General features: G+C 40.3%; 1 protein-coding gene across 2 annotated transcripts in view; it reads left to right on the plus strand.

Moving 5' to 3' along the window:
• Nucleotides 1-15,025, plus strand: part of LOC147705961 (uncharacterized) — a 277,062-nt gene extending 262,037 nt beyond the window's left edge. For both annotated transcript variants that reach the window (XM_086932425.1, XM_086932426.1), the window contains 3 exons: nucleotides 5,751-5,808; nucleotides 8,573-8,640; nucleotides 14,685-15,025. In XM_086932425.1, coding sequence (XP_086788551.1) covers nucleotides 5,751-5,808; nucleotides 8,573-8,640; nucleotides 14,685-14,714 — 156 coding nt within the window. In that variant the 3' untranslated portion in view covers nucleotides 14,715-15,025. The remainder of the gene's footprint in view (nucleotides 1-5,750; nucleotides 5,809-8,572; nucleotides 8,641-14,684) is intronic.
• The last annotated feature ends 524 nt before the right edge of the window (nucleotides 15,026-15,549 follow it).

A 15,549-nucleotide genomic window follows, 5' to 3' on the forward strand; every position in this document is an offset into this window, starting at 1 on the left:
TACCCCTACGCTATCCAACGCTTTCCCTACTGTTGCACTCTCTGGAGTTGGAATAGTAATTTTTACCCCTACGCTATCCAACGCTTTCCCTACTGTTGCACTCCCTGGAGTGGGAATAGTAATTTTTATCCCTACGCTATCCAGCGCTTTTCCTACTGTTGCACTCTCTGGAGTGGGAGAAGTAATTTTTACCCCTACGCTATCCAACGCTTTCCCTACTGTTGCACTCTCTGGAGTTGAAATAGTAATTTTTACCCTCCCGCTATCCAACATTTTCCCTACTGTTGCACTCTCTGGAGTTGGAATAGTCATTTTACCCCTACGCTATCCAACGCTTTCCCTACTGTTACACTCTCTGGAGTGGGAATAGTAATTTTTACCCCTACGCTATCCAACACTTTCCCTACTGTTGCACTCTCTGGAGTGGGAATAATAATTTTTACCCCTACGCTAGCCAATGCTTTCCCTACTGTTGCACTCTCTGGAGTTGGAATGGTAAATTTTTACCCTCCCGCTATCCAACACTTTCTCTACTGTTGCACTCTCTGGAGTTGGAATAGTAATTTTTACCCCTACGCTATCCAATGCTTTCCCTACTATTGCACTCTCTGGAGTTGGAATAGTAATTTTTACCCTTACGCTATCCAACGCTTTCCCAACTGTTGCACTCTCTGGAGTTCTAATAGTAATTTTTACTCTCCCACTATCCAACACTTTCCCGACTGTTGCAGTCTCTGGAGTTGGAATAGTAATTATTACCCTTACGCTATCCACCGCTTTCCCTACTGTTGCACTCCCTGGAATTGAAATAGTAATTTTTATCCCTGCGCTATCCAATGCTTTCCCTACTGTTGCACTTTCTGGAGCAGGAATAGTAATTTTTACCCCTACCCTATCCAACACTTTCCCTACTGTTGCACTCTTTGGAGTGGGAATAGTAAATTTTACCCTGACGCTATCCAACGTTTTCCCTACTGTTGCACTCTCTGGAGTTGGAATAGTAGTTTTTACCCCGACGCTATCCAATGCTTTCCCTACTGTTGCACTCTCTGGAGTGGGAATAGTAATTTTTACCCTTATGCTATCCATCGCTTTCCCTACTGTTGCACTCTCTGGAGTGGGAATAGTACATTTTACCCTGCCGCTATCCAACGTTTTCGCTACTGTTGCACTCTCTAGAGTTGGAATAATAAGTTTTTACCCCTACACTATCCAATGCTTTTCCTACTGTTGCACTCTCTAGAGTGGGAATAGTAATTTTTACCCTTACGCTATCCAACGCATTCCCTACTGTTGCACTGTCTGGAGTGGGAATAGTAATTTTTTCCCCTACGCTTTCCAACGCTTTCCCTACTGTTGCACTCTTTGGAGTGGGAATAGTAAATTTTACCCTGCCACTAGCCAACGTTTTCCATACTGTTGCACTCTCTGGAGTTGGAATAGTAATTTTTACCCCTACGCTATCCAACGCTTTCCCTACTGTTGCACTCTCTTGAGTGGGAATAGTAATTTTTACCCCTACGCTATCCAACGCTTTCCCTACTGTTGCACTCTCTGGAGTGGGAATAGTAATTTTTTCCCAACCCTTTTCCTACTGTTGCACTCTCTGGAGTGGGAATAGTAATTTTCACCCCTACGCTATCCAATGCTTTCCCCACTGTTGCACTCTCTGGAGTGGGAATAGTAATTTTTACCCCTACGCTAGCCAATGCTTTCCCTACTGTTGCACTCTCTGGAGTTGGAAGGGTAATTTTTACCCTCCCGCTATCCAACGCTTTCTCTACTGTTGCACTCTCTGGAGTTGGAATAGTAATTTTTACCCCTACGCTATCCTATGCTTTCCCTACTATTGCACTCTCTGGAGTTGGAATAGTAATTTTTACCCTTACGCTATCCAACGCTTTCCCAACTGTTGCACTCTCTAGAGTTCTAATAGTAATTTTTACTCTCCCGCTATCCAACACTTTCCCCTCTGTTGCAGTCTCTGGAGTTGGAATAGTAATTTTTACCCCTATGCTATCCAACGCTTTCCCTACTGTTGCACTCCATGGAATTGAAATAGTAATTTTTACCCCTGCGCTATCCAACGCTTTCCCTACTGTTGCACTCTCTGGAGCAGGAATAGTAATTTTTACCCCTACCCTTTCCAATATTTTCCCTACTGTTGCACTCTTAGGAGTGGGAATAGTAAATTTTACCCTGCCGCTATCAAACGTTTTCCCTACTGTTGCACTCTCTGGAGTTGGAATAGTAATTTTTACCCCTACGCTATCCAATGCTTTCCCTACTGTTGCACTCTCTGGAGTGGGAATAGTAATTTTTACCCTTACGCTATCCAACACTTTCCCTACTGTTGCACTCTCTGAAGTGGAATAGTAATCTTTACCCCTACGCTATCCAACGCTTTCCCTACTGTTCCACTCTCTGGAGTTGGAATAGTAATTTTTACCCTCCTGCTATCCAATGTTTTCCCTACTGTTGCACTCTCTAGAGTTGGAATAGTAATTTCTACCACTACGCTATCCAACGCTTTCTCTACTGTTACACTCTCTGGAGTGTGAATAGTAATTTTTACCCCTACGCTATCCAATGCTTCCCCTACTGTTGCACTCTCTAGAGTTGGAATAATAATTTTTACCCCTACACTATCCAATGCTTTACCTACTGTTGCACTCTCTGGAGTTGGAATAGTAATTTTTACCCTCTCGCTATCCAACGCTTTCCCCACTGTTGCACTCTCTGGAGTGGGAATAGTAATTTTTACCCCTTCGCTATCCAACGCTTTCCCTACTGTTGCACTCTTTGGAGTGGAAATAGTAAATCTTACCCTGCCGCTAGCCAACGTTTTCCCTACTGTTGCACTCTCTGGAGTTGGAATAGTAATTTTTACCCCTACGCTATCCAACGCTTTCCCTACTGTTGCACTCTCTGGAGTGGGAATAGTAATTTCTATCCCTACGCTAACCAACGCTTTTCCTACTGTTGCACTCTCTGGAGTGGGAATAGTAATTTTTACCCCTACGCTATCCAACGCTTTCTCTACGGTTGCACTCTCTGGAGTGGGAATAGTAATTTTTACCCCTACGCTATCCAACGCTTTCCCTACTGTTGCACTCACTGGAGTGGTAATAGTAAATTTTAACCTTTCCGCTATCCTACGGCATAATTATTGTAATTTATTTATTAATATTACGATTATATATATATATATGTATTAACAAATGAATTTGTATGTTTTTTTACTTACATTAATTATTTATTAATTTTAAGGTGTTTAAAATATTTTAAGTATGTTTAAGTTATTTATATTTATTATTTCATTATTTTCTAATTTAATTTAAAACATTTTTAAAAAATCCATATTTTGACTAACTATATTTTTTACATCGATATTTTTCATTCGATATTTTTGTACTTACCTGTTTGAAGATAGGAGGTCGATATTTTGGTATTCTATATTTTTACCTCGATATTTTTGTAAGTCGATATTCTTGACCTCGATATTGTTTCAGTGATCCGTTTTTTATACAAATTTCCCCCCAAAACTTTTGTAATGCAATATCACAATGAATAAATAAAAATGTGAAGATCACACTGTTCATGCAACATTAATCAAATACAGCCATTCAAACAGAAATTTTGGTTTTGCATAATGCATTACAGGATTTTCAAATCCCTTGTTCAGTGCTTTTGGAAAAACTAATAATAAACTCTAATCACCATAAATGAAATGATGAAAACATTCTAGCATACAGGGGTGTCAACTGCAGCACCCAAGATGAACATAGACATGGCAACAGTACTACCAATGAAAACCTGATGGGTGCCTATGTGAGTGAAAAAAGAAAAAAAGGATGAAAAAGGCATGCTAAGTGCCAATCCATGCAAACAAGCAATGCCATCTTCTGCATGCTTGGCCCAATGTTCACCCACAAGCATAATAGTGTTGCAGAAAGAGTTAAACCTGTCACCTCAACTACTGGATCAAACGCCCCCTTACTGAATAGCTAGACGAAAGTTTCAACCAGCATATAAAACTCTTGAATTTCCTGCAGGTAAATCTGTGAATTACAAACATATCATGCTGTTTCTAAAATCATTTCAAATGTAATTAGCCAATGCAGTTGATAATCACAACTGAGTACTGATCTCCCTTCCTCACCCGTGACAGCAAAGTATGACGCGATGTTTAAACACGGACCATGCTGTTCACAGCACCTCCTGTAACAGGAATTCCTATAGGTTCCGGAGTAGCGTGCTACTCGCCAAAATGCGCTTCAACACCCCATCAGGGTTAAAAAGCGCTATAGAAATGCAAACCTTTTTCCCTCTTCTATCCCTCTGCTTTCCTTCTCAATCCAAATAACTGACTAATATCCACCACTCAAATTACTTTCATATTTCACTATACTAATTCAACACTAATCCTTTATGGGTTTCGGAGTAGTGTGCCACTCGCCAAAAAAGTGCTTCAACACCCCATCAGGGGTAACAAGCTCTATATAAATGCAATCCTTTTTTCCCTCTTCTATCCTTCCGCTATCCTTCTGAATCCAAATAACTAAACTATCCACCACTCAAATTACTTTCATATTTTACTATACTAATTCAACACTAATCCTTTAAGGGTTCCGGAGTAGCGTGCTACTTGCCGAAAAAGCACTTTAACGCCTCGTCAGGGGTAGTAAGTGCTATATAAATGCAATTACAATACAATACAATACAATACAATTACAATGTGGGAGCATTGGGATATGAGATAAGGGCCCTGCTTGTAGGGTTACCCGGAAGTCACCTTGCTGCTAGTCCTGGGCTTACATTTATAGAATCACTGATTTCTGGGAATTGTGGTCCAAGTTCAGTCGAACAGCTCGGCCTAACTCATCAGAAAATATTGCCTTGTAAGAGGAAAGCCCAGGACAAGAACAGCTGTGCCTGGTGACAAGGAGTAATGTAGCATTTTACTACACTGCAGCTGCGTAAAGGGCCAGAAGATGTGTCTTCTGTGACCACGTGTGCCTGTAACAAACTGCATGTTTGTTACAGGCACACATGGTCACTGGAGACACATCTTCTGGCCCTTTACGCAGCTGCAGTGTAGTAAAAGCACTACACTTTTACCCAACTATGGAGCACTTACTGGATTAGCCAGTAGAAAGTACTCCAGTGCAAATCGCATAAAAATCCGCGATTTCGCTGGAAAATCCGCGAATTCGCAGATTTTTTGCGATTTTGTGCAAATTCGCGGACCGTGAATTTGCAAATTTTGCCCATGCGCAACAGGAGGCATGTTTTACGCCACCGATGCGTCACAAAAAGTCACGCATCGGAAGCGCAAAACTGACACAAGGCCTCATAAATGAGGCCCAACATCTTTAGCTAACACAAACCCATCCAGTAAGCCCACAACAACTTCCTTTTCTTCTACAATCATTTCATCACTACTGGAATTAGAAGGGCATCTGGAAAGAAAATCTGCTTTGAAGTTTTTTCCTCCTAGAATGTGCCTCATGGTGAAGTTGTAATCATATAGCTTAGAAAACAGGCGTATCAACCTTGGACTGGCATTTCTTAACCCTTTATCATTCCAAATGAAGACTAGTGGTTTATGGTCTGTAGCCACAACGAACTTTCTCCCCCACAAATATGTTGCAAAATGCTTAATGCCCTGTGCGTGTTTTACTATAACACTCTCTACCTTTTTGACTCTGCACCTCTCTTAATCTCAATCTCTTTTTCTTCTACCACAGTCAACTCAGATTTCAGAAATAATTTTAGCCGCGCTAAAAGGAAAAACCCCTAATAACAGTAAGCATTCTTTAATATTTTTTACTTCTTTTGTCAATGGTAATATTTGCATGTGTCATTTGTGTCTCTGGGCTTTGAGGGAACAAATTGCAATAGAGAATCTAAAATATTTGGAAAAGACAATCCATCCACCTGGGGGAACAAACTTGTCACATGTCATGTATCTGTGGATCTGTCTTGGTTACATTTGCTGAAGCAGACAGCCGTTTCTGGGTCCAAGAGATGGCATTGTAGCAATATCCTTAATTGGTAATAACATCTTAAGGACATGCCAATAAGTGAATGTTTTATGTTTGTTAAACACATATGTTACACTGCATGAATGTGGCATTATACTGAGGCTTTTGCAGATGTAAAGATATTGGCTATGCATATGTCAATGTTTAGGCACAACTCATGGTTTCAACTTCACTGAGACCTGCTGGAACTAACTTGGTCCAGGGAAAGAGAACACAAATGAGTTCAGTTCAAGTGTACATTATTTAAATCCAGACACACACACTTACATTTATGATGGTTCGTGCAAGGAGAGGTCTGGGGAGAACAACACTTTTGAACAGGAAGGGAGAAGGGGGACATCAGCTCTGCTACTAAACCCTATGGAACACAAATACAAATGTTAGGGTTTGGAACGGGGCAAACATAATGTAGTAAATTTGATACAATTGCAGTACAGTGTGTTGAGATTATTAAACCACACAAGCTGCAGGCGTATATAATTTAGAAGAAACACCTCTTTACCTGGATAATCTTGTTAGTAAAAGACACAGCAGTCACAAGAGCATCCTGTTTGAGATCTGCCTCTGGAGATCGTTCATGAGAACACAAGTGTTATTTAGTGGCAAGTTACCTTCAACGTTCCTCACACCACCAGCAAACCGTAAGTCAATTATCAGGTGTCCCCGTTGTCGGATAATGTATGCCGGAGTTGTTTCGTTATCACAAATCCCAACTCTTACTACAATTCAGAACAAATGTCATCTTATACTAAGCGCCCCTCAGTTACTCCTCCTGATGAGATTCATTTTTACAAATTCAGCATGAAAAAGACCTACCTCACCAGTAATCTGTGTAGACTGAACCTCACCTTTAGTTTTTTCTTGATGAGTGGTCATGTGCCGGCACTAATTATCCCCAATAAGGTGCCAGGCAACTTTTTAACCCGGACAGATGTCAACACTTACTGCAGAGATTGACTGTATTTTCCCTAATCAAAACATTGTAGCCTTCTTAATAATTATGCAGAATGAACTCACCGACAGTAGGCTGCTCTTGGCATCCTTTAAAGTTGAAGCCATGTGAGATTGGTTAGTTGCTTACCCTTCATTCTTGCCTCTATTTGACCATGCACATGCCCAAGGGGCTCTCAGCTCGTCTATTCATCTCTGTACAGTTGAAAAAGAATTTCTTGTATCCAAATTATTTTCGTGGATGTATGCTGGGACTACTAAAAACTCACAGATCTAGGAGATCCAGCTGTGTGGTGAACAGTTTACAAATGTCATCAGTCAGTCCGTCGACAATCACACAAGGGAGGTGCCTAAGGAAACACTAGATTGCCGAATTTGATTGTACTAGGGCAACAGAATATTGAGTATAGGAATATAGTTGTATTGGAATATCGTGGCCAGAATATTGGCGGACAAAATATGAAAAGGTAAATGCATATAGAGGAAGTATAGATTTACTATTCTTAACTCCACATCTGAGCACCTTGAATATATAAGTATCGCAAGGTACATATATTGACTTATATGTGGACTTAGGTGACCTCAAATATTCTGGTCAGAATATTTCATGCCATTTAAAGTCCCATCTCAATATTCTACTGTATTATTCCTAAAAGCCATTTCAGTGCAGCCAGTGGTAGCACAGAAAGAATAGGTACACAGAATATACTACCTTCATTCACTTTGCCCAGCATCATTTTTTGTATTTTTCAGTATCACCAAGCGTTTCGCAGCAATCCCCATTGTTATCACATAGTTATGCGTTGCTTTTTTGCCCTCCAATCTCCCACTACCCACCTAACCCTCGATGCTGGTCCTTTCTAGACACTTTACTTTTCCATCTCTTTGCAATATGCAAAAATAACTGCATCCTCAGTATTGCCACTTTTACCTGCATTTGGGCTGTTTTCCATGTCCTGCCCCAAACACTGCCTCAGCCTAAAATACAAACCTTGCGGTGTCTACTGTGTGTTCCCACAAGAGTCCCTCTTCGTTCCTTCATTAGATAATTAGAACAAGCTCTTTATCAGCTTTTGACACATTTCCTCCATCTTACCATTGTTCCACAATTTATTCTAGTGCACTCTTTAATGTTGCTTAGCATTCCATCCTAAAAACACACCCTTTGTGTAGTTCGTATTTTGAAGGAAAACTGGATTCAGTTCTGTCAGGATTTGCTTTTAAAATAATTTTTTATCTATTATACGACTGAATGTAACTTTTGTTTGCAAAAAATACAACATGGGTCACTATTACTCAGTTCAATAAATTACCATAAGCGTGATAATAGTTCGAGTGGGTCCCATGCAGACTGGATCATTCAACAGCAGGTTGAAGCTGAGCTCTGAAGTGGATCCTTCATCCAGAGAGCTATTTCCAGGACGAGCCAATGAAATACTAACAAAATCCTGTAACTGTTATCCTTTATAAAGAAGAGTGTCACATGGTATAGAGCTCTCTGACATATGTCTGTTATTAAACACCATTGATTGTGATCCACCTTTGCTGATATGCCTTCTCTTGCTGCATTGCAGAGTGCCTACTGCCGAATCCTTTTTTGTTTCTCCAATTCGGTGGAAAAGCATTGATCACTCTCATACCGGTAAGTATAGATAATGTTCACATGACTTGTACTTAAGCAAGTTAGTTTAGCATCATATTGTACTTCTATTTTTTCTATTCTTGTGTTCTATTAGTTTCCATTCATTCTATTCAGATGTATTCTATTATTTTTTTTTTTATTCTATTTATCCTATAATTTTCTTTTTTATTCTACTCTTGTTCTAATTCTAATTTATTCTTTTATACTATCACTCTATCTATTCATTCTATCATTGTTCACACACTTATAACAAAATCACACATATACATAGACTGGCTTTGGCAATAATCTGTCCTTTCAATATAGCCTGTGAGCTCTGATTAAGAGCTAAAAGAGGGCTGGAATGGACTAGTCCACCCAGGTGTGTGCTGAACGGACCAATAAATTTTAGGTCAACAGTCTGCCAGAAAACTCCAACAGGAGATGAATTATGTTACTTTTGGTTCATGCACCCTTCGGGTCCTCCAACTGCCACACTGCTCTTCATAAACTGAACTAGGCAGCAGTCTATCAGCCCCCCAACTGAGTTACTAGCCTAAAAAGGTACTTCCATCCACCTGATTGCAAGAATAATCTGCCATGTGATTCACTCTCATGGATGAATCTTGAGTTGCTCATGTTACCCATCTCTTCTCATCTGAGTGGTTCTCAGTGAGATATGGTGGAAGGAATATGCCTGCTGGGTGATTGGGAATGCTATAAAGGGCAGCCCTTGCAAAATTCAAGAAAGTACTGTCAGTTTCAGTAGACTCTTTTAGTACCAGATCTCATCTTTAAATTCCTTACGTTTATGGAACCTCTTGTCCTGCTTTTTTACATTTATACTTATTCCTTATACTTGTCTCATGACAATAAACATTTCTCCTTGGTAAATGCCAAAGCCTTTTATTTTGTTATGCATTTTTTCCTACTTAATTTTGCATCTTGCCTTCAGAAATTTGATTGATCCCGCTACCTAGTTCCACATTTCCATTAATTTATTTGGTGTTGGTCTGTGGGTCATTCTGCCTCTTCCATTGCCATTTTGCACTTTCCCTTCCTTCTTTCTATCCATCTTCTCTTCATTACGTGTTACCATAGAACACACACATACTTTACTCAAAAACCCACAATGCAAGGGTCGGGGGTTTGCCTTTGTGTAGGTAACCACAACTGACCAATTTCAGTTTGTTTTCTTTTCAGTTTTAATTCATAATCATAACTTTAACTGTTTTTGAATAAAACTTAGTGTCAGGTCAGAAGAAGAACACGTTAACATTCCATTAACAGTGTTTTTTTCAAGTTTTTTTATGATATACTTCTTAACCCTTTGTTGGGTCCATCTCCCACTGTTTGGCCAAATATGCTGCTAACCTGAGGTGGGCAGTTAGCAAGTGTAAATCATTGTTCCATGTTTCGGGCATCTCCGTCACATGGCACTATAGTTATGACAAATCAAGCTTTTAACCCTACTCCACACCTATGACGTTGGTCCCACCTTTTCAGGTCTTTAGAAAACCTGAGAAATCTCTACTGTGCTTAACTTGCTAAGTACCCGCATCATATCATGCAGTGTCATCAAACATCTTTTATGTTCTTCTTGAACCTTGCCCTCTGTTGATGACTTCACAAAATCTGACATGTTTTAAGACAGCAACGGTTTAGTACTGTCAGTTTCAGCAGACTCCTTAAGCGTCACTCCTCATCTTGTAATTTTGTACGTTTATGGAACTTTTGTTTTACTTTTCATTCCACATATTCCATTGATTTGTTTGGTGTAGTCCTGCCGGTCATTCTGTTTCTTCCATTGCCAATTTGCAATGTCACATTCCTAGGCAAAGCCTAACAGTCTATGCAGGTCTAACTAGCGCTGTATCTCTCTTCATCTGAAGTCACCCAAAACCAGGAAGTGAGTAACTACAGATAGACTGATGTTGGTGGTCTACTGTCACTGCCCTTTGTTACTTCCACTGGCCTGTTCTTCAGAATCTCCAAACTCCTTGTACCTGTCATTTCCCCTGAATCCTCATGAGCTCTTGTGGTGCTGATGGATCAAGCAGAATATGTATAGTGAAACAAGGTTTTGAAAATGTCTCTTTCACTCATTGTTGCTCATCGTTGGACATCAGAAGTGATGTCCAAAGATAATTTCGACACATTCATCATCAACTTTAACACATGACAAGGGTGTAGCTCTAGAGATACTGCAGGTCACATACACCGTGATTGCTGCAGTTGGGCAGAGAAGAAGACTCTCCAAGCAGGCCCATTATCTGTGTAACTTCACTCACATAGGCTGCAATAGAAGGGGAAGGTCTAGCACCATCCGATTCCACTGCTGTTTGGTGTGGTTGGTCTAAATTAACCTGACTACGACCATGGATGCAGCAATAACCAGCATCTGTGAGGTCTGCCTTCCAAATAGGGTGGCAACAAGAACAGCTGCTGCAGATCCAGCACCCCTGTCTGCAGCCACAGCAGTGCTGCATCTGTCTTTGTTGCCACTCTTGTGTCCAGCAGCCTCTTGACTCATCGCCTTTTCATACTGTAAAGCACACATAATGAAATAAATAACTCTGCACTGACCTGAACCGTCTCGTTGCTATTACTAGCCAGCAATGATTAAGTACTGACTATTCTTTGCACAAATGTACGAAACACTTTTTGAAACTACACAGTCAGAATCCTAGCCGAAAAACATATTCTCAAATACCATTATTATTGCAATTAAAATCCAACTACTAAATGATTAAAAACAGCTTCATGTAACTTGACCAAAATGAAAAACTGAAACAAACAATGTTATAGTTTCAGAGGCAGGAAAGTATTACAACTGAAGTTGAAAATGTATATTAATTTAGTGAATGCTATATTGGAAAGAAATCACAACGGCTAAACAAGGAACAACACATGATGTCAAAGAAGTAACACTTCTGCCTGACAATGTATTAGCATGTTGTGTGGAATCAGGGAGGCAATTGTCAATTCACCACTTCAGGGATAGTTGACATAACCTCTTAGATTCTTGAACTTGATGACTCCATTTGGACAATAATGTATCCAACCTTTGACCCCACACTGGTATCCTCTTTGGTGCTGGAAGGCTGCAGGAAGGCTAAGGAATGTCAATATCCCAAGGTGCAACAGTAGGTACACAAACACAAAACGGTTTTTTTCTAAAAATGTACAATGTATGGCACTCTAGTTTGGTGTGTAGACAGTGGTACGCTTCGAAATTCACAATGCACAGTAGCAAAATGCAGGAGCGGATTCTCCATTAGGGCTCTGGGATGTGCCCCTCTGAAATTCCTTCACGTTTACCTAAAAAAATATTTAATAGATCAATTTATTTTGAGATATGATTGTATCTCTACACAAATTGATGTAGTTAAAGCTGCCTGGCCCAGGATGCCTGTCGTGCCTCATGCTGAAGCAGGAGATGAAAGCTAGGCAGTAAATCAACTTTCTGAAATGTAAAGCATGATGTAGGGCTTACCTTTCTAAAGCCCTTCATTGCCGTTGTAGTGATGTATCCACTCTAGGCCAGCATCACGGTTTTGGGCGTCTGAGTCTGGTCCCTGAATGAGGCCAAACAACTGTCATTCTTAGGCAAAGATTCCACCCTTTCCTATTTGTCACATAGTAAGACTGGATGCATGCACATGTTATTCAGCACCTTGGTAATGGTAAGTATTATAAAGCTAATCTTGTGTCATGTATGTTGTGCTGAGACCCCGGGTCATGCTAACCTCCCCCACGGTGACACCTCAGCCCTGGTTGAAGGTTTCTAGCCCCTTTAGAAGTGGGGCTGCTGTATTTGTTCCCCCACAACATTGATCCAAACAATGAGCAGGGTTTTTGTTCCCTTGTAAAGTTGATCCAAATATTCTAGTCAAGAGCAAAAGGAAAAATATGTGCTTATAGTAAAAACAGTTACATGCTGCAATGGGTTAAAATTGGCCCTAAGTTCATCACCTTAACATTAATGCCAAAAATATGGATTGATTTTCGAACAATAAATGTTAAAAACATTAAAATAATAATGTCAGCGATTTAGTTCCTCTTTTATTTCCTGTTTTACTCAATCTTCCATTCCCCAAAAGTGTTAGCTATTTCATCATGATGGGTTTCTGTAATTTTTCATGCATCTTACTACTCTTGAATAGTGCATAATTTGGAGTTGTGTCAGGTGATTATGAGGGGTTTTGATTGAGAGCTCTGGAGCTCAGGTTGAAGCCAAAAACAAAGTGCCTGTCAATGGATTAACCTCTCTGCAGACCACACAGAACAATGGTCATGTGTTCCAGTTGCTATTGAAACTCTGTATAAATATGTGTTCAGCGGGTACATAGATGTCAAAATCTTTACAAGGCAAAAGTATAGGAAAATAAAGTGCTTAAATGTGAATGCGTGCAGGGTGTGTTTGGGGTGGTGAAGTGAAGGAGATGCCAGGAAGAACATTTGGGGGGGAGTGAAAAGAAGGTGTAAAGAGGAAAGAGATAATGTTGAAGATGTGCAGATTGAGGAGATGTGCAGAGAAAAAGATCATACATATCTTTCATAAAGTGCACTTAACTGTAGGTCAATACTCCTTCCACAGCTCTTAATAATATTTAATTCACAGTCCTCCAATTTCAGAATTGAAACATCTTCAATGATATTATTTATAAGATATCATTGTTGTTATTCATTTATCTTAAACAGCAAACAACCATTGACAAACCTGATCGTACTAGCAGGTTTTGGCTTCATGTCAGTTGTTGTATTATTTATCTGAAAGCAATAAGATCTCAGAGAAAAACCAAAATACTGGTTGGGTGGTGCACTATGGGAATCACAGAAATGTATTTTACATGTTTCCTTGTAGAGAGCCCCCATTTTCTTCAGGCCTCTTAGAGTCCTGTCTGCATGCATTTCAATAAGACTGACTGCAGTCAGTAGCTGTGAGTTCCTCCCACATTCAGGTTACATCATTTCTTTCCAAAGTCAATGCCACATGCAGTGCAGGACACTAGGCAAGCAAACGTTTTAAAGGGCCTGTAAATATCACACTGTACAATATGCATGTTACAGTAACTATAGAACATATTAATTCAGTAAGATATGGGGTAATATTTAATACATTAATTATTTCAAGACTATATGTTCCCATCACTTTATCAACCTTTCTTTGTCACTAAATTCACTTGCTTTAATATGCACCATTTGCCAATCTTTTTTCAAATCAAATGTTACCACTGTCAAAATGGGAACACCATTAGTGCAAAAAATCATCTGATTTAAATTCAGGTTTGCTCTTGATGACCAGCAATAGTATAAACCTGACATTATCTATAGGCTTTAAGTACAACCATTTAGTGCAGGTAGAGTAGTCTGCATCTGCACAATTCTTGGACGAGATACTCTGTCGTTGGTTCCATTCCAGGAATTAGGATACGACCGAACCCAGCTCGGGTGCAATCCTATACTTTGCTATGGAAGCATGCATTCTGAATGGAATGCAGCCTCTCAAAGCAAAATGCTAAAGTACAGTTCATCCCTGCCCGCTGAGGCAGACACCTCAATGTGTTGGCCACCGGGTGCAGAGATCAACAGGGGGGCACCATAAGTCCCCAGTAGCCTGCCATTCGGCAGATCAGCACCCATGGGAGCCCTGCTGGGGGCCCCACAAAACTGTTTCCTAAAGCCATTTTGTGCCAGAAAGGCCGGTACAAAAAGGCGGTGGGAAGCTGTCATCATAATCCCTCAACCCGGAAAAAGCCGGCGGGGGATCACTGTGGGCCTTTCAAATGGCGGACGGGCTCTCCGAGCCCATCATAAGCCATTCAGAAGACTGATTCAGATTCCCTTCCCACCAAGCCCATCAAAATGGATCGGTCGGAAAGGAATCCGAATCGGTGATTACAAGGGAAGCCCTTTCTGACTGCGTTGTAATTGGGCCCTTAGTAGGATTCACTGGTGTGCAGCATGAGAGGAAACGTATAGTTTTAAAAGCTACAATTATTTGTAAAATTGATGGTGGTCCTGGAAACATTTAATTAAGATGTGATTTTTTTCCCCCTCAGGGTGCTGTGGAATGTTCCCATTTCCAATAGTAACTCACAATCGAGAGTTGGTCCATCAAAGGGAAAGAGAACCATGATTCTGGTGCCTGTCATAAAATTTAGATGCAAGCCTCAGCAAAAGAACACTCGTCCCTAAAAAATCAAGCTTCTATCCTCTCTTCTGTATGTCTAGATCCACGTACTGGAAACTAACGTAGTGCTGCTGAAATGCTTTAAGAAAAATGAAGCCTTGCAAATATATCATTATGATCACTCTGGCTGAATGGGCGAGAGTGCATCCTGTGAGGTGTCGCTTTGCATCTTTCTTATACTTCTTCCAATAAATGATTCTTTTCTCAGCACATACAGTGTCATCTTTGTTATTTTTTAATTACGCAGTGGCTAAAAAACCTCCTATTGTGAATTGTGGTGATTAAAATAAATTGAATTGGTAGGAGATTGTCAAAGTATACATTTTTGTAGTACAAATCCGTTGTGTGCCTGTGTAAGTGATCCTGAAAGTAAACAAGGACAAACATCCTACCTATTCCATTGCTGGGCATCTGGACTGCTCCTGTGCCTTTAGAGCAGTGATCCCCTCATTAGTCCTGAGATCCATGGGTAGAAAAGGATTAGTAATCCACCAACAATTGGTATGTCCACTGTTCTCAAATGTACACACCTAGAGGCATATTTTCAAAGAGTTCATGCAATACAGTGTGCCAAGCGAACTTTGGGGCATATTAGCAAGGACCTCATTAAAATGATCGCTGTTTTAGCAGCAGGAAACTGCAGCTAAAATGGCGATAATGGGCTTGCTTATATGCATTATAGAGTTCCAATAGAAGCCCTTGTTAGATGTGCAGGACATCGAACCTGGGCTTCT

Source organism: Lissotriton vulgaris, chromosome 7, assembly GCF_964263255.1.
Source record: "Lissotriton vulgaris chromosome 7, aLisVul1.2, whole genome shotgun sequence".
NCBI lineage: Eukaryota > Metazoa > Chordata > Amphibia > Caudata > Salamandridae > Lissotriton > Lissotriton vulgaris.